The 19362-nt window shown below is 48.5% G+C and overlaps 1 protein-coding gene across 3 annotated transcripts in view; it reads right to left on the bottom strand.

Annotated features, from left to right (window-relative positions):
• The window catches only part of PDIA5 (protein disulfide isomerase family A member 5), a 124350-nt gene that overhangs the window by 15674 nt on the left and 89314 nt on the right, over positions 1-19362 (bottom strand). For all 3 annotated transcript variants that reach the window (XM_004373622.2, XM_023728800.1, XM_023728799.1), the window contains exons 12-14: positions 5683-5753; positions 4973-5133; positions 763-893 (exon numbers count right to left, since the gene is read on the bottom strand). In XM_004373622.2, the coding sequence (XP_004373679.2) occupies positions 763-893; positions 4973-5133; positions 5683-5753 (363 nt within the window). The remainder of the gene's footprint in view (positions 1-762; positions 894-4972; positions 5134-5682; positions 5754-19362) is intronic.

A 19362-nucleotide genomic window follows, 5' to 3' on the forward strand; every position in this document is an offset into this window, starting at 1 on the left:
CTTGGCCCCTCTGTAGACGCAGCTTTTATTATCCTCACTCCATTAAGCTGAGCTGTAACCTGGAGGAGAGAGACAAGGGCCATGGAAGAGTGGGAAATTCTAAGAGCCTTGCCTTTTAAGTATCAATTAACAACTTCAAAATGGGAATACACAAAAACCCGAGGTCACAAACACCAGCGCTAGCAGCTGTAACACTTCAACTTAAGCTTTGATTAAAAGGAGAATCACATCGGTGCTCTGAGAGAATGGGACTGTGCCTTCACTACAGCTTCAAACACAAATGGCTTCATGGCCACTTGGGAAGGTCACAGAGAGGGGGCTGGGGTGGGAACCATCAGGAAGATAGTGGAAGTCTAGGCATCAACAGATTCGCTATTCCAGGCACCTCAGATCCAGTTCTGAAGGGGAAGTTAGTACCTGGAGGAGAGGCAGGAAGCTGAGAGGAGGGAATGAAGTGGCCTGGTGGGAGGGAGGCAGGGTGGAAGAACTCAGGGACGAGAGGAGATTGACAAAGCCTTCCCCAAAATGAGGGAGAGCGATTTCTTCCTCTCCTGAGAGGGCTGAGCAAGGGAGGCTGCAGATGTTTAAGGACCTCTCAAGCCTAGAAAGATATTAGCGGAGCCCTCCTCCCAGCAGAGAGGATCCAAAGAATCCACAGGTTCTTAGTGAACTAGTGGCTGCCTGGTCCCCCAGGGGATTCTGGGTTCAGTCTGGCTGACCCCTCTTGCCTCACCCCTTGACGAGCACTCCTAAGCTACTTACAAGGTGCATAGAACATGACCAAGGTGTGCTTCTTCTTCTTCAGGGTCTCCCGGAAGTTGTCCCCCACCAGATGCAACACGTTCGTCTGCTGCTCTTCCCAGGTGGGCTCTGGGGGTGGGGGAGCCTCAGGGCTGCAGGAAACCAGGGGTTGGGGGGGGGGAAACAGTCATGAAGAAAGGCCCCTGGGCTACAAGCACACCCACCCAGCGACACACATAAAGAAATCAGTTGGCATCTCTTCTAAAAATTCATCTTAAAACCTGGTTTAAACACGAACAAATCTGTACCATTAGCAAAGATGTTTTGATCCCCTTTGAGAAGCATATGAAAGAGCCATTTTGTGAAGATGTGGAAGATCCACTTTAGGGCAGGGCAGCCTTTCTACCCCCATCACGTCCTTCTTGCCAAGGGTAGGCCCTCCTCCATGAAGCTCCCCTGCCGTCCCTTCCTGACTCCTCTGGGACCCTAAAGGACTCGCCATTATCTTCTGCTCCTGGGCCTTCCTCTGGTGAAGAGAGCATGAGCCAAGGAGTGCGGTGAGCCTGGGTCCAAATCCAGATTACTTACCAGCTGTGTGACCTTCAGTAAGTTACTAAACCCCTCTGAGCCTCCATTCTCTTTTGTGTTAAGTGAGGACAATGACAGCTACTTCTTGGGATCCTTATGAAGGTCAGAGACGGTGCATGCAGAACACCTAACATTTACCAAGCACCTATATGCTCTAAGAAATGACAAGTGTCCAATACATATGGATAATTTTTCAGTGTCTTCCTGTCCACTGGATCCCTCTACTCTGTCTCACACAAACATAGATCGCCAGGGTCTCTTAGAAGCCTTGGCTTGCCCTTGCTGCCCTCTCTACAACCTAACTTCTTTCCCTCTTTCCTTTCTCTGAGAAGTGTCTCTGAGAAGCGGTCAGCTCCCAGTGCTGCCCCGGCCTCCTCCTGCCCCAGCTGGTTCTGACCTTTGTCTGCAGCCACATGCAGCACGGGGCTACCTGACACTCGCCTTTTGAGAGCCCTCTCTGCAAGCGCCTACAATATCCCATCTCTCCCCCCACCTTTCTGATGGGGCTCTCTCTTCTCTCAGCTGTCGCCAGCCTCTGCACCCTCTAATGATCTCATCTGTCTGAATGGCTTCAAGGATCCCCATGGGTGAGCACAGCTCTAGCCAGACTTCTCATCCATGCCCCTACTTCCAGATGTTCTTCAGGTATTTCCACCTGGAGGTGCCACTGTCGCCTTAAATCCAGTATGACTTAGAACATACCCCCATCTCCAAGTCCCCCAAGTCAGCTTTCCAACCAACTTCATTATTTTAGCTAACAGGACCCCTGCTCTTGTGACTAAGACAGGCCCCTCCCAGCCATCCTGTCTTCTCTTTTCTTTGTCTGCTATGGCCCCTGTCATTAAGCCCTGGATCCATGGTTGACACCGTCCATCTGACCTTTCTGCCCCACCCCCAACCCGAGTCCCGCCTCTTCAGGCTGGCCTGCTGGTGGGGGCATGTCCCAGTCACCCACAGCTCGGCCACCTGTGTGCATGCTGGAAACACCATCAGCCTCACCCGACACCCTCCGCTCACCCTGCTTCTGGGTAGCAAGGCTCAACTCCCCGTCTCAGAGGTATCTGCTGCTCAGGCTCCACAGGGGAAAGGGAAGGATTCCTTTCAAATGCCAGAAAGAGCTACTACCTGTCCCTGGGCAAGGCTGTTAACGTCTCTGAGCCTGTTTCCTCATCAATGAAATAAGAATACAAAGCTCTGTCCTCATGGGCACTCAAGAATGAAATGGGGCGACATACACAGAAGCCATTTGCAAGGCTGCCTGCTTGCACTGGTACGTTCAGTGAAAGCCCCACGTGACAACTAGAATCAACAGTAAAAATAGCTTCCCTTCTTTGAGTGTTTCCACACCATGCACTATGCTAAGCGCTTTTCATACATTACCTAATTTAATTCTCTAGCTAAGTCTATGAGGAAAGTATCATTGTCTCCATTTTACAGATGGGAAACTGGGGCTTAGTGGTATGTAGTAAATGGCTCGAGGTCATGACGCGAGTACAGGTCTCTCAGACTCCAAAGTCCATGTTCATAACTCCAGAGCTTTTCAGCCTCTCGACAGCAGCAGCTATGCACAGAAAGGACAGAGACCCTCTGCACTCATGATTTGCGTCCTGCTCTCTGGAGCACTGATTAGCAACGATTAATGCTTCTGATTCCCTCTGTTCTCCAACCACAAATCCAAGCACACCGGACCTTGTCCAGCCCCCCGCAAACCCCACTCAGTTCCTCCCAGTGAGCCAGACCTGGCACCAGAGCGAGGCTGGTGAGTCTTCAGACTCTAAAAGAATGAGGGACGAAGGAGCGTCCATCCCTTCTGGAGGTAAATCGCCACTCTCCTCTGGTCCTAAGACAAAGGCTTGGCTACTGGCAGAACCCTCCCCCATGGGACAAGCAGGACAAAGTGGGAGAAACTTAGAATAGCACCTCGCTCACCTCTTGCCAGAGGCCTCTCCTGAGCCCAGTGGGAACTTTGCTCTCATTCTATAAGTGGGTGTTTTTCAAAACACCGTAGATGAGGGCCATTCAGACCCCCTGAATCAAGGCCTTGGAGGCAGGAGCCCTGGAATCTGCATCTTAAATAAGCACCTCACACCTGACGATGCACCCGTACATCCAAGTCTGAGGACCTATGTCCTAACAGAGTAACTCAATCTAGACACCCCCGTTTTGCGTGGTTCTTGCGTTACTTTGTGACTCTAAGGTCCTGACTCACAAAGACATCATTACGCTGTGTGCCAAGGACTTCTGCAAAGGCTGGGATATGTCTTCTTTTACTTAATATTGCTCCTGGTACCGAAATGAGGAAATTGCCTTGAATATTCAAGTTATGTGTGAGTCTGCACACCTGTGTGTGGGGGCGGGGTGGGGGGGACATAAGGGTGGGGAGGGGCAGGTAGGCAGGAAAGAAGCTGCTCAGCTGCACCCTGATAATTTTTGCTACATAAACACAGCCTGGGCTCTCTCTGTTTCCCAGGGCACCTGTTCAATAGGCCCAGTTACTCTCCTCATACCTGTTGTCATCGAGTCAATTCTGACTCATAGAGGCCCTAGGACAGAGTAGGACTGCCCCATAAGGTTTCCAAGGCTGTAATCTTTATGGAAGCAGACTACCACATTTTTCTCCCAAGGAGCAGCTGGTGGGTTCAAACAGCTGACCTTTCGGTTAGCAGCTGAGCGCTTTAACCACTGGGCCAGCAGGGCTCCAACCCTCCTCACAGGAAGGGAAAATGCTAAGAACTGCAGGCTACAGAGTAATGCAGTGAGGAGGGGGTCCTTGGGACAGTAACTGCAGGGCTACTCAGGGTCTCTGGACTCACAGGCTTTATTCTCAAGGCCTACACACTGCAGCCTGCACTGCAGACACTGCAGAAGACCCAGTCAGCCACTGGAAAACCCCGGGCCCAGCAGGTCCAGTTCTGGGCCTGAACAGCTGTCTGTTTCCTTCACGTTTTCAAAACGGATGGGATAAAATGCAGACGATGAAACCTGGGGCTGAGAAAGACTAGGAGATTAGGAAAAGGGGTCCTCCAGAGCAAAGAAACATGTGGCTTATAGGAGTTTATAGAACCTCATTATTGACCTGCTGGGTTAGGACATGGTACCAGCACACCAGAGGACCTGCTGGGTTAGGACACGGTATCAGCACATCAGAGGGCCTGCTGGGTTACGATATGGTACCAGCACACCAGAGGACCCGCTGGATTAGGGCACGGTATCAGCACACCAGAGGACCTGCTGGATTAGGACCTGGTATCAGCACACTAGAGGACCCGCTGGGTTAGGACACGGTATCAGCACACCAGAGGACCTGCTGGATTAGGACACGGTACCAGCACACCAGAGGGCCTGCTGGGTTAGGACACAGTATCAGCACATCAGAGGGCCTGCTGGGTTAGGACATGGTACCAGCACACCAGAGGACCTGCTGGATTAGGACACGGTATCAGCACATCAGAGGGCCTGCTGGGTTAGGATATAGTACCAGCACACCAGAGGTGGCATTAGGATTTTGGGAATCAAATCTGTCTCAGTTCCTGTGGGCTCTGAGCCAAGGACCATGGACTAGAAGGTTTACTTTCTCTCCCCCAGGTGTTCCCAGGGTCTGCCAGCCAGAGTCAAGATGCGCCATCGAGACAGTGAGACTTACTTTCGCATCCACTCAATAAAATTCTTCTTTGTTCTGAGCACAGGCACCGCAAATTTCTCTCCATTCTTAAAGTACTTCAGTGTAGGAAACTCGGAGATGTGGAATCTTTCTGCCAGGGCCTTGTTGACGGTGGCATCGACAGCTGCAAGGACACCAGAGCTCTGGGATGAGGGAAAGGCCAACCATGCATTACAGCCTCAGACGCAGTGCTGGAGAATAGAGGCACCCAGATGCTGGCCCCCACACCTGCCCTGGACCTGCTGGAATGTGACTGAGGTGGTGGTTGATCTCCAGGGCTCGTGTATCGGAGGGAATCAATGAGCACTGGCATGCCCATCATTGCTCCTTCAAGGGCTGAGATGAGGCTTTTAAATCTGCCCCACCAACCATGTGGGGTAGTCTGGGACCTGTTCCCAACGGTCATGGTCCTAGAGAAAAGAGGACGTACCATTGGGCTGAACCCCAGAGCCATGACCTGGCAAAGGCCATCTGCATGGGTATGAGGATGTGGCCCTGTAGTCTTCCTGCCCCTTTCTGTCCCTAGTTGGGATCCACCCATCTGACCAAGGGGACACAGCAGCACCGCAGACCTCCAGGGACTGGGGGAGCCACTGCAGGGCTCATGGGGCAAAGTTGTTTCAGTGATTCCACAGGTCACTGATTATTTAAGAAAGAAGGGGGTGGGGCGGTGGTAAGGAAAGGAAGCGTACATCTGCTTCTCCATGGAGGACTTCTGCTGCATTCTCAAACTCCGGCTTCATTTTCTTACAGTGTCCACACCCTGTGGGAAGAAATCAAGAGAAGCCATCCCCATGGCATGGGGGCTCCAGTGACATCCACCAGCCCCCTCCTCCTTTCTATGGCAGCTCTGCTCTAGTCCCAGACAGCAGGGTACCTGGCAGAAAATGAGGAGCACCAGAACCGAGCAAAGGAATCTGGTTATCTAATCTGCTGGCGGTGGGAGGGCAAGAGACAAGAATGAAATAATGCGTGTAAACAACACTGGCAACACGCATAGAGCCCTGTGTGCCGGACGCTGTCTAAGTGCTTTATATCCCCACAACAGGCCTACAAAGTAGGAACTCCCCATTTTACAGATGAGAAAACTGAGGCACAGAGAGGGTGAATGACTTGCCCAAGGCTGCATACACAGCCACAAGTCACAGAGCGGGGATGAAAACCCAAGCAATCTGGCTGGAGGCCACGGTCTCAGGCAGTACGTGTTACCCAGCCTGTGCTGAGCGGGTGAACAATAACGGAGCCGCTAACACCATCATCATCTTTTCGGGGGCACAAGGGAGTCTGGGGCTTTGAACTGGGAAAAAGAATTCACAGAGGCAAAAGTATGGGGGGCGGGAATAAGTTCTAGTTGCTCCCAGATGAGAGGGGACATGAGGTAACAGGCACAGGGACTTGTCACTTCCAAACGAATGGCACTTGCTTTGGATAAGTACTGCTCTGGCCTTTTCTTACAACCCCATGAATGCGAAAAGATGTCACAAATAATAAAATTTATAGATTGAAAAGAAAAAGAGCACTTTGTGTAGATGACATCAGGGGATTTGAACACTGTTTTTACTTTTAATAAAAAGAGCACTTCCCAACTTCTGATGTTCTAGCAGCTGTGAAGTGAGAAGGTTCAGGTGCTCAGCGGGAGACGGCTCTACAGGTGAGGCTGGCTCAGAAGCCATGGGTGAACCAGCTAAGCACTGACGGACCGGACTGACTCAGCCTTCTTGGGAAGGGTGATAACCTGTGGAGCAGCTTCCCTGCAAGCCTGAGAACACCTCAATTCTACCACTGATTGTCAGAGAAAAGAAAGAAAAGAAGTCACACACCAGCATTATCAGAAGAGACCTCCCACCCACTTCCGAAGCCATCTGAGCCCCAGAAATGGCTTCCCTGCCTCTAAGCACTTGGTTGGGATGAAAGGTTCCTGTCTCCTCCAGCGTCATTCCTGCAGAGCTCAGCTCCAGGTGGCCCCGAGACATGGATATGTCTCTCCAATCCATTTCTGCCTGTCCCTGGTTTCTCAGTCCACCCTTACCTCGTCCTTCCCAGGGAACAAGAGATCCCAGAACTGCTACCCACCCACTCACCGATAACAGAAAACGTCAAATATACGACCACCAGGACCTAACTGATGACAGTGAGTCCAGGGCAGTGTTGCCAAGTCCCCCTCCACACAGGGCACTCGTGGTGGGGGTGGGGAGAGGGGTCATGAGATGACTTCGTCAAGTCAACTCACTTGGGGGGAATCTAGCCAGGGAGGGGCCACAATTCTAGCCGTACCGGAATGCTGTTTCTTCTGAAACGGACCCAAGGAAGCGGGATGCCTCTGGCCCTCAACCCAGAGGCTCCATGATGTTGAATGGGCACGAAGAGGAGAAACTACAAAGCATGGAGGCTTCTAGAAAAAACCAATCAAGGAGGCTGCAGCACCTGCTACATGAGGCACTCCTATTCCTGGTGGGTGACAATGCAGAAACGGGAGAAAAGGCTTCAGCCCTCGGGATCTTCCAGCCTAAAGACAGACGGGACATGGTCCCTGGTCCAGAGGGGAACATAGTGCACACATGATGCCTTCAATAGATGAACCACAAAGAGGGCACTGCCCAAGGGACAGCTGGTGGCCCCTTCCCTCTGTCCTTGCTGCACACCATACACCTGTCACAGCACTCATCACAACGCGTTCCAGACTGTGAAGACCTCAAGGCGGAGCCTGGGGAGTTGTCTACCTTGCGCCTCCACATGAAGCAAAAGGGACTACCACTTAATAGGTACACAGTAAGTGTGTACTGAAGAATACTAAATATAACATGAGCAAATCTATCTTGGAAGAAGTACAGCCAGAATGCTCCTTAGAAGCAAGGATGGTGGGACTTCATCTCACGTACTTTGGACATGTTATGAGAAGGGATCAGTCCCTGAAGAAGGACATCATCTTTGGTAAAGCAAAGCGTCAGTGAAAAAGAGGAAGACCCTCAATGAGATGGACTGACACAGTGGCTGCAACAATGGGCTCAAACATAGCAATGATCGTAAGGATGGCGCAGGACCGGGTAGTGTTTCCTTCTGTTGTACATAAGGTCGCTATGACTCAGAACCAACTCGATGGCACCTCACAACAACAACAAATACAACAACAGTATTTACTGATTAGCAATGAAGAGAACAGACCTAACTAAAGAATAAGTAGAAAACAACTAGAGGGTCAGAGATTTGAGAAGACTTCCTGGACGAGGCAAGTGAAAGGAGTGCAAACTGATAAGAGACCAGGGACAGAGGGCCCAGCAAAGACGGGGCGAGCTGCCACAGAGGAAGGCCCATTCGGGCTCCCATTCAGGAGTGTGGCATTCTGCAGCCAAGGCCTGAGGAAGGTGCACTCCTCAAGCAAGGGTTCCTAGAGACTGAGCTGGAACCACTGAGCTCCTGGCCCCACCTGGGGCTGCTCCCTCCCCCAACCGGGCTGGGAGGAGGCAGCCTGGCTCTGCCTGGCCCCAGTCTCCACAGCAGAAGTTCTTAACTCTCCCTACAGTCAGATGTCTTTGAGGTCATAATCACAGTGTCAACCCTCCTTCCAAAGTAACGCACACAGTGTTACATATGACTTCAGGGGCTTCATGGTCTGATGGGAGCCCACTCAGGGCCCCCTATGAACTGAGGGATATCGAGGTCATCGTTATTTTGAAATATAAGAACATTGTTTTCCAGAAATGCACATTTAGCACTGTTATAACCCATCTGTCACTTACTAAACAATCAGGTTACCAAGGGGTTTTTTGTTTTGTTTTGGTAAGTTGGTTGTTTGGAACTGAAAATGTATTTTCCCCACAGAAACAATTTTATACACAGATTATATATAGATACCCAGGACTGGCCACAAAAGCGTATTTAACAGAATGTCCCTGAAGTCTGTCAGGCATGCGGTACCATTTCTGTTTCCCTGAACCATATCTGCGTGAAAACAAGCAGCTTGCACTCCAGCTCAGGACACCAAGGAGGCATCTCCCTGCCAAGCAGCGGCTGCTCGGAAACAGAAACAAGAGAGAGAATTCGTGAAGGGACAAGGAGAGCCGCTCTTGGTCAGCTCAGGGCAGGATTCTGGACATTTCCGGGGTCATTGACACTCTTGAGAATTTACTGAAAGCCTCTCCTCCCCCTTCCTGGACTGATGTATATACACCCCAAATTTTATGCATTACTTCAGAGGGATCCCAGATGCCCAGGGTCACAGACCCCAGCTTACGAGGCCAAGACAGAGAGGACAGTTGTTTCAACAGGTGTCCAGGCTCAGTACCCTCCCACTCCGACCCATATACCAGAAATAAATGGAACATTCTGGAGAAGGCTGTACTGATGTAACATGAAATATACTGAGACTTTTTTTTGGGGGGGGAGGGGAGTTCTCACTAAAATAAAAAGGAGTTAATTAATCTTTAGGGCTTCCTGGCAGGACAAAAAGGTTCTACAACTCTTAAAGGAACATCCCCCACCCCAGGCTGACGGCTCCTTGCACCCTGCCCCAGGTGACTTCCCCTAACTGGGCTGGAGTGAGGAAGCCTACCCGCATGAAGAGACTTTGAGAAAAGGGAGCTTGGAGGCACTCCTGCTGGTGGTGGGTCCATCCACCCGAGAGCCGAGCCTGCCTGAAGAGGAGGATTGGGTGGTCCCTACAAAGCCCTCACCTGCCGACTGCCCCGCAGTGCACAATGGAGACACCTGGACAGGCCGCAGGAGACGCTCCCTGACCATTCTGTCCCCCAGCACAACATGAATGGTGCTGTCAGGCGAGTTGCTGGCAGAGCCCATGGTCAGGGCGGACAGTAGGACTGCAGTACGGGTAATGGCGGAAGACAAAGAAAAGTCATTTCCATTTATGGAAAACTGCTGCTGCTTTCCAAAATGCCCCAGTCAATGTGGCAAGACCTCTGAAGATGAAAGAAATCACCACGTGCACCGGTGGACAGGTCTTCCCTAAGACCTTCATCAGGTTCTGGTCCTTTGAGGCCACTGCCCTGCTGGGGGCAAGCAGGTTCCATATTACTGCCAACTCCTGTCAGTGGTGGGCTGGAGGTGGGCTCTGAGCCTGAGAACCGGCTCACTGGGAAGAAGGACTGTGAACCCTGATGTCTGCCATGGCTGTGGGATGGGCAATGGAGTGTCTGCCAGGAAGACATCCAGGTTCTTTAGCGGGCCCTCAGGCTCTCTCTCCTGGACGTCCATCCTCATCTTTAAGACTCTCTCAAATAATAAAAGTGCTGACTTCTACATTGGGCACGTACACCCTGTACCTCAGCATCCCTATGAGGCACACCTGACAAAGCTCACTGGGTCCATTTTCACAGACCCGGAAATCGTGGCTCCGGGAGATAAAGTGACAAACCCAGGACCCCAGGGCCCCCATGAACGAAGAGATGTGATTAGAAGGTGGATCTTCTAGCCTGGAGCTTCTGCCATGGTGTCCACACAAACCCACCTTTGCTGTGAAGTTTTTCTGTCCCCTAATATCCATCCCCTGGCCATCACACCCTCTGTACCCTGATTGAGAAGGCCCCTCCTCACAGAGCACCCACCTCACAGAGCACCCACCTCTGGCCAAACCTTCACGGTCCCACCCAAGTTCCAGACCCTGACCCGAGTCTTCCCAGTTCACTCCGGTCCCTTTAAAAGATCTATTTCTCTCTCTTTTTTTTTTACAGCTGTAATTAAACGAAGTTTACATGTCAAGTTAGTCTCCCATACAGAAGTTTTTTTTTTTTACATACATTGTTATGCGACCCGAACCACTCACCCCATTCTGCCACAGCACACTCCTCCCCTCCACCCCTGATTCCCCATGAACATTCAACCAGCTCCTAACTCTCTTTGCCTTCCCATCTCACCTCTGGACAGAAGCTGCCCGTTTAGTCTCTTGTATCTACTTGACTAAGAGGCACATTCTTCACAAGTATCACTTTATGTCCCACAGTCCAGTCCAATCCCTGTCTGAAGAGTTGGCCTCGGAAATTGTTTTAGTTCTGGGGTGATAGAGACCAGGGGCCACGCTTTCTGGGGCACCTCCAGTCTCAGTCAGACCATTAAATCTGGTCTTCTTACTAGAATTTGAGTTCTGCACCCACCTTTCTCCTGCTCCATCTGGGACTCTCTGTTGTGTTCCCTGTCAGGGCAGTCATTGGTGGTAGCCAGGCACCATCTAGTTCTTCTGGTCTCAGGTTGATAAAGTCTCTGGTTTATGTGGCCCTTTCTGTCTCTTGGGCTAATGCTTTCCTTGTGTCTTTGGTGTTCTTCGTTCTCCTTTACTCCAAGTGGTTGGGACCAATTGATGCATCTTAGATGGCCGCTTGCAAGCTTTTAAGACCCCGGACGCCACTCACCAAAGTAGAATGCAGAACATTTTCTTAATAAGCTTTGTTATGCCAATTGACTTAGATGTCCCCTGAAAGCACGGTCCCCAGACCCCGCATCCCTGCTACTCTGTCTCTCAAGAGTATTTGATTGTATTGAGGAAACTTCTTAGCTTTGGTTTAGTCCAGTTGTGCTGGCTTCCCCTGTAGTTGTGTGCTGTCCTTCCCTTCACCTAAGATGATTCTTATCTACTATGTAGTTAGTGAATAACCCTCACCCTCCCTCCCCACCCCCGTAAACATCAAAGAATGTTTTCTTCTGTGTTTAAACGTTTTCTTGAGTTCTTATACTAGTGGTCTTATACAGTATTTGTCCTTCTGTGACTGACCAAATTCACTCAGCATAATAAGTTCCAGCTTCCACCATGTTATACGATGTTTCACAGCTTCATCATTATTCTTTATCGTTTTGTAATATTCCATTGTGTGGACATACCATAGTTTGTTTATCCATTCGTCCATTGATGGGCACTTAGGTTGCTTCCATCTTTTTGCTATTGTGAACAGTGCTGCGATGAACATGGGTGTGCATGTATCTATTCGTGTGACGGCTCTTGTTTCTCTAGGATATATTCCAAGGAGCGGGAAGCTGGATCGCATGGTACTTCTATTTCTAGCTTTTTAAGGAAGTGCCAAATCGATTTCCAAAGTGGTTGTACCATTTTACATTCCCACCAACAGCGTATAAGTGTTCCAGTCTCTCCACAACCTCTCCAGCACTTGTTATTTTGTGTTTTTTTGGATTAATGCTAGCCTTGTTGGGATGAGATGATATCTCATTGTAGTTTTGATTTGCATTTCTCTAATGACTAATGACTGTGAGCATTTCCTCATGTAGCCACCTGACTTCTTTGGCGAAGTGCCTGTTCATAACCTTTGCCCATTTTTTAATTGGGTTATTTGTCTTTTTGCTGTTGAGGTTTTGCAGTATCTCATAGATTTTGGGGATTAAATGCTGATCTGATTTGTTGTAGCCAAAAATGTTTTCCCAGTCTGCAGGCTGTCTTTCTACTCTTTTGGTGAAGTCTTTTGATGAGCGTAAGTGTTTGATTTTTAGGAGCTCCCAGTTATCTAATCTCTCTTTTGGTGCTTGTGCATTGTTACTTATGGTTTGTATTGTGTTTCTGCCACGTATTAGGGCTCCTAACGTTGTTCCTATTTTTTCTTCCATGATCTTTATCATTTTCACTATTTCTCTTCTAATCGAAAAATACTTATTCATATATGTTTTAGGCTGGAGGCTTCTCCTGACTCATGTAACTGCAGGGGCTGATGAACCAAGATTGGCAGGTCAGACGGCAAGCCGCTAGCTCACAGGCTGCAAAGGCTGACAAATCCAAGATCGGCAGGTGAGACAGCAGGCTGCTGGCTCACAGGCAGCAGAGGCTGACAAATCCAAGATCGACAGGCAAGACAGCAGACTGGTGGCTCACAGGCTGCTGAGGCTGACAAATCCCAAGGATGGCAGGCAATAAAGCAGGCAGCTGGCTCAAGTTCCAAGAACTGGAGGTCAGATGACAAGCCAGGTGCAGGATCCAGAGCAAGCAAGTGAGCTTTGCCAGAATGTCCATATGTATACTGCATACAGGCCACACCCCTGAGGAAACTCCTCTTACAATTGATTGGCTTACCACATCAGATCACATCATGGAGGATGACTACATCATTACATAACTGCCAAACTACATCATTACGTAACTGCCAAACTACATCATGACACAACTGCCAAACCACCAAGAATCACAGCCCTGCCAAGCTGACACACACCTTCACCATCACAATATATTTCTATGGCATTTAATTTTCTATTACCTTGTGACTGTTACATCGCTGTCTCCTGATATTTAGGAGCAGCCAGGACGATCTTCTCAAAACATAAATCAGATCAAACTCCCCTATTTAAAACTTTCTAATGGCTTCCCATCACAGGTCGGTTAAAACCCAAGCTCCTTACCATGGTCACAAAACCTATACAATCTCCTGTCCTCTACACTGCTGCCACTGGCCCTCTTTCTGTTCCCCTATCCCACCAAGCTCATTCCTACCGCAGGGCCCTTGAACGTGCTGTTGCCTTGGCCTAAAACACACTCTTCCCCCACAGCTTTGTGTGACTCACCCCTTGACATCATTCAGGCTTCAACTCAGATTTCACTACTACAGAGACCCTCCCTAGCCACCTAACCCAAAAGCCCCTCATCCATCATGCTCTCTTCCAGCAACGTTTTATTCTCTTAGTAGTACTCAGACCAGCAGAAGTAATCTGCTTACTTGTTCCACGCCTGTCCCCCAAGCTGGAATGCTGCATAAGGGCAGGGCCTTAGTTGTCTTGTCTTGTTCACTACATATCCCTGGTCCCTAGGATGGTGCTCCACATGCTTTTTGAATGAATTAACCTCATGGCTGTATTGTGTAGGTTTATACCAGCACATGAGATTTAACTGGACTAAATTCTTTATGGGCAAGGATCATGTCTTGTACACAAAGAGTTGCTAACTGGACGGAACAGCCCTATTTCGTACAACCGGCAGCCAAGCAAGTGACTGCACCTGTGTCCCCTGCCCAACCTGCCCCTCCTCCCACTACCATTTATACCCTTTCCCTGCTCCTTCCTATGTCTGGGAAACATCTTCAGAAATCTCCAACAGCTCTATCCCTCCTGTTCTAAAGTTTCCCATACATACCCTAGAGCTCTCTTAATATCAAGGTTTTCAATTCTAGCATCAATTCCCTCTGCCCAGTGAGCAGGACACTGAGGCTAAGCAATAAGCTTCTGTAAACAGCGTTTATAATGAGGAGACCGGCCAGCCCCAGAAGGGGAGGAAAGGTCTGGCTGAGCGTATGCCTCCGTCCTTGGGCTCCACCTGTTCTGGGGAGCCGGGGGTGGTGGATGGTGCCCATCTCGACTCCAGCCCGCCGTTGTGAGCCTGGCCTCCAGGGTGCCCCTGGCTGCGGGGCTGCAGGATAGCCAGAGGTGGAGAGCTCTATGCAGGGAGCAGGATGCCAGGGTGCTGGGTTTTAGAGTCCTGATTGTGATTTGATAGGCCATTAAGTTTTATAGCCAAACTTCCTTGTTGGGGTTTTTATTATCTGTGTAAGTGCACTTACTCTTATTTTCACAACCTGGTGCAGGGGCCGTACATCAACTCCGCCATCACACTCCTTTCTGGCTGTGGGAATGTTGGTCTCCCATCAACACCTAGCCCTCGGATTCCTCTGGATTCCATTACATTCAATTACCCCAAAACCAAACCCACTGCCATTGAGTCGATTCCAGCTCACAGTGACTCTGCAGGACAGAGTAGAACTGCCCCATAGGGTTTCCAAGGCTGTTAACTTTACGAAAGCAGACTGTCACATCTTTCTCCCATGACATTCAGTTAGACTTATGATTTTATTGTAGGCTGGCTATGGGGGCTTTTCTGGGGCCCTGGTGGTGCAGTGGTTAAGCATTTGGTTGCTAAACAAAAGGTCGGCAGTTCAAATCCACCAACCACTCTCTGGAAACCCTATGGGGCAGTTCTACCCTGTCCTACAGGGTGGCTGTGAATCAGAATCGACTCAACAGCATTGGTTTTGATTTTGATATGGGGGCTTTTTTAGATCCTGGAACCAGGATTTTCCAGAGCACAAAATGAAGCTGTAAGACTCCCTGGTAGCAGGGTGGGGCAGCAGCTGGGACTCTATGTGAGCCTGGTTTTTCCATCCACACCCCTGCTCCCTTCCCTGGAACCTGGCTTGGGACGTGTGAGGGAGGGTGGGCTCCTACAGAAGCAGTAGCAACACTGATGTTTTAACATCTGTGAAGGGCCCCACAGAGACCTCAGGGCTCTTTCAAGATTTTCCAGCTGTATATAGTGGTTAAGAGTTCGGCTGCTAAACAAAAGGTCGGCAGTTTGAATCCACCAGGCGCTCCCTGGAAACCCTACGGGGCAGTTCTGCTGTGTCCTATAGGGTAGCTATGAGTCAGAATCGACTCAATGGTAACAGGTTTTTTTAAAAATTTTTTTTATATGCACCAAAGAAGCCCTGGTGGCACAGTGGTTAAGAGCTCGGATGCTAACCAAAAGGTTGGCAGTTCAAATCCACCGGGTGCTCCTTGGAAGCCCTATGGGGCAGCTCTACTCTGTCCTACAGGGTCACTATGAGTCGGAATCAACTCAACGGCAACGGGTTATACACACCAAAAGGTCCCTGGGTGGTGCAAAAGGGCTGGACTACTAAAACAAAAGGTTGCTGATTTAAACCCACCCAGAGGCACCTTGAAAGAAAGGCCTGGAGATCTGCTTCCAAAAGGTCACAGCCTTGAAAATCCTACGGCGTGTACTTGTACTCTGCACACATGGGGTCCCCATGAGTGGGAATCAACTCGATGGCAACTGGCCTGTTTTTTATTATACACATGAAAGCTGGCAGGGAGACACTCACACACTGATGGGTGCCCCCACCCAGCACACAGCCCCTTTCTTGTGCAAAGACAGAGATGTCTGGTCCTCTATGTTAGTGTAAAGTGTGTATAACAAGCTTTTAAAATGTTATTTCCAGGCTTCTATCCTAAGGAAATAATCTGACACGTGGACAATATTTATGCATAAAAATGTTCTCTGCAGCATGATTTATAGTGGAGAAATATGGTAAATAACATAAACCTTCAACATGATGGAGCTGGTTAAGTAATTTATGGCTCCATCATACAACAGAATATTACGTGACCACAGAAAGCCTTTACAAAGCACTTCTAATAACATACGAAAATACCTGTAAGATAACGTTAAAGGAAAAAAAGCAGGAAAAAAAAGACTAGAAGAAATCAAATCAAATCCCTTCCTTCCACCTGGCACAGCAAACGAATGAAAAATCCGCATGAATTAAAGAACTAAATGAAAAAAGACGAAGATACAGGAAAATATAAGGCACCATTTTTATACCCTCAGGACAGGTTGCCTAAACAACCGTGAATCCCAGAGGGCAGGATAGGGACGGGCAGACCTGAGAAGGGCTCCGTGGGTGGGGCGTGGCCTCCGGAACGGACTGCCTGTACTTCAATCTCGGCTCTGCTTTTTTTGGCTACACGACCTTTGGCCAACTTTTTTAACATCTTGGTTCCTCCCCTTCTTTATCTGTAAAGTAGGGACAGGGGCCCTGGTGGTGCAGTGGTTAAGAAATTGGCTGCCAATCAAAAGGTCAGCAGTTTGAATCCACCAGCCACTCCTTAGAAACCCTATGGGAAAGTCCTACTGTGTCCTATAGAGTTGCTATGAGTCAGAATCGACTCAATGACAACGGGTTTAGTTTTTCTAGTTTCACAGGATTTGTTGTGACTATTAAATGAGTTACAACATGGAAAGTGGAGCCCTGGTGGCGTAATGGTTAAGAGCTCAGCTGATAACCAAAAGGTCAGCAGTTCTAATCTACCAGCCACTCCTTGGAAACCCTATGGGGTAGTTCTACTTTGTCCTACAGGGTCGTTATCAGTTGGAGTCAATTAAAAGGCAACAGGTTTTATAAAGGTAAAGCAAGCAAGAGACTTGGAATCTTTGTAACACAGATAGAGATTAATATCCATAATGTATACTGTTCTAGGTCAAGAAGAAAAAAAACAAGCCAGAAGAAAAATGGCCAAAGGGTACAAATAGATGGTTCACAGAAGAAAGATGAAAGGCTGATTATTCCATGAAAGTATGCTCAATTTCATGACAGGTCGGGGAGCTGCAGACAAGTGACACTCTGCTTGGTCTAGCAGAACTGTAAAAGGTTGGTAATATCCAAGGTTGGCAAGGCTGCAGGCTCTGTCATACACTGCTAGCAGGCAATGAGGCAGCATCTATCAAAGTTCACCACGACCTATCTGCCAGTTTGTCATACCGTGGTGGCTTGTGTGTCTGTATGATGCTGGAAGCTATGCCACTGGTATTTCAAATACTAGCAGGGTCACCCATGAGGGACAGGTTTCAGTGGAGCTTCTAGACAAAGACGGACTAGGAAGAAAGGCCTGGCGATCCACTTCCAAAGATTAGCCAAGGAAAACCCTAGGTATAACAACAGAATATTGCCCGATACAGTGCTGGAAGATGAGCCTCCTAAGTTGGAAGGCACTCAAAACGTACAGTGGCCCCAACAACAGTGTTGCGCATACTAACAATAATCATGAAGGCTGTGCAGGACCAGGCAACATTTTGTTCTGTTGTATGGGGGGTCACCATGAATCAGAGCCAACTCAACAACAACTAACAACAAATCAAAGTTCAAGTACACTTACCCCAAGCCCTAGCAACCTCATTTTTAGGGATTAATCCTAGATATTTAGACATGTTTCCAAATATGTATGTTACGAATGTTCACCACATTCCTTGGACAATGAAAAACTGCAAACAGAGAAATGATTTAAAATTCACGGCATATCAGAATTATAAAAAACAATGCAGTGGTTAAAAAGACTGAGGTAGATTTATATGCCAACATCTACTTCTACATGAAAACATCTTCAAGACCTACTGATAAGAGAAAAAAAAGCAAGTCACAGAAAAATGGATAGAGAATGATCCCATTTATGTACAGAAACAACCTGTTTTTTAGGTAGATGTACAGAAGAAGGAGAAGAATATACACTCAACTGTTAACCAAAAAAAAAAAAAAGAAAAAAAACTAAACCCGTTGCCGTCGAGTCGGTTCCGAGACTCATGGCGACCCTATAGGACAGAGTAGAACTGTCCCATAGGGTTTCCAAGGAGTGCCTGGTGGATTTGAACTGCTGACCTTTTGGTTAGCAGCCATAGCTTTTTTTTTTATTTACTTTTTTATTTTTCCCATACAAAAATTTGTACATACATTGTTATGTGACCCTAATTGCTTTCCCCATACTCTGACAGCACACACCTCCTTCCCACCCAATTCTCCATGTCCATTCAACCAGCTTCTAACCTTCTCCGCCTTCCCATCTCACCTCCAGATAGAAGCTGCCCGTTTAGTCTCTTGTATCTACTTGAGCTAAGAGGTACACTCCTCACAAGTATCACTTTATGTCCCACAGTCCAGTCCAATAACTGTCTGAAGCGTTGGCCTTGGAAATTGTTTTAGTTCTGGGCTGACAGAGAATCCGTGGGCCATGCTTTCTGGGGTTCCTCCAGTCTCAGTTAGACCATTAAGTCTGGTCTTCTTACTAGAATTTGAGTTCTGCACTCCACCTTTCTCCTGCTCCATCCGGGACTCTCTGTTGTGTTCCCTGTCAGGGCGGTCATTGGTGGTAACCGGGCACCATCTAATTCTTCTGATCTAAGGTTGATGAAGTCTCTGGTTTATGTGGCCCTTTCTGTCTCTTGGGCTAATGCTTTCCTTGTGTCTTTGGTGTTCTTCATTCTCCTTTACTCCAGGCGGTTGGGACCAGTTGATGCATCTTCGATGGCTGCTTACAAGCTTTTAAGACCCCAGACCCCACTCACCAAAGTAGGATGCAGAACATTTTCTTAATAAGCTTTGTTATGCCAATTGACCTAGATGTCCCCTGAAAGCATGGTCCCCAGACCCCTACCCCTGCTACTCTGTCCCTCAAAGCGTTTGATTGTATTGAGGAAACTTCTTAGCTTTGGTTTAGTCCAGTTGTGCAGCCTGAGCTCTTAACCACTGCGCCACCAGGGCTCCTCACTCAACTGTTAGCGGTGGTTAACTCTGAGAAAGGGGTGAGGTGCAGAGCAGGGAACATTCATTGCTTGCCCTACACCCGTAAGTATTCCTTGAGCCTCTCGCTGCCAATAGCAAGAATATTCTTAAATTATTTGTTCAATTAGAAAATAAAAGAGACAGCATGAAGGAATTTTATGGCAGGATGGTCACACAAATCTATACAGGTGTCCAAAAGAGTCAATTTAACTGTATGTTAATTCAAAACATTAAATTTAAAAAACGGAAAAAATGAAAGAAAAAGGGACTAGCAAGAATAATGCCAAAAATTACAAAGTGATTGCCTCTGGATAATGGGATTATAGATAG

The sequence above is a fragment of the Trichechus manatus genome, unplaced genomic scaffold (genome assembly GCF_000243295.1).
Source record: "Trichechus manatus latirostris isolate Lorelei unplaced genomic scaffold, TriManLat1.0 scaffold00026, whole genome shotgun sequence".
Classification (NCBI taxonomy): Eukaryota; Metazoa; Chordata; class Mammalia; order Sirenia; family Trichechidae; genus Trichechus; species Trichechus manatus.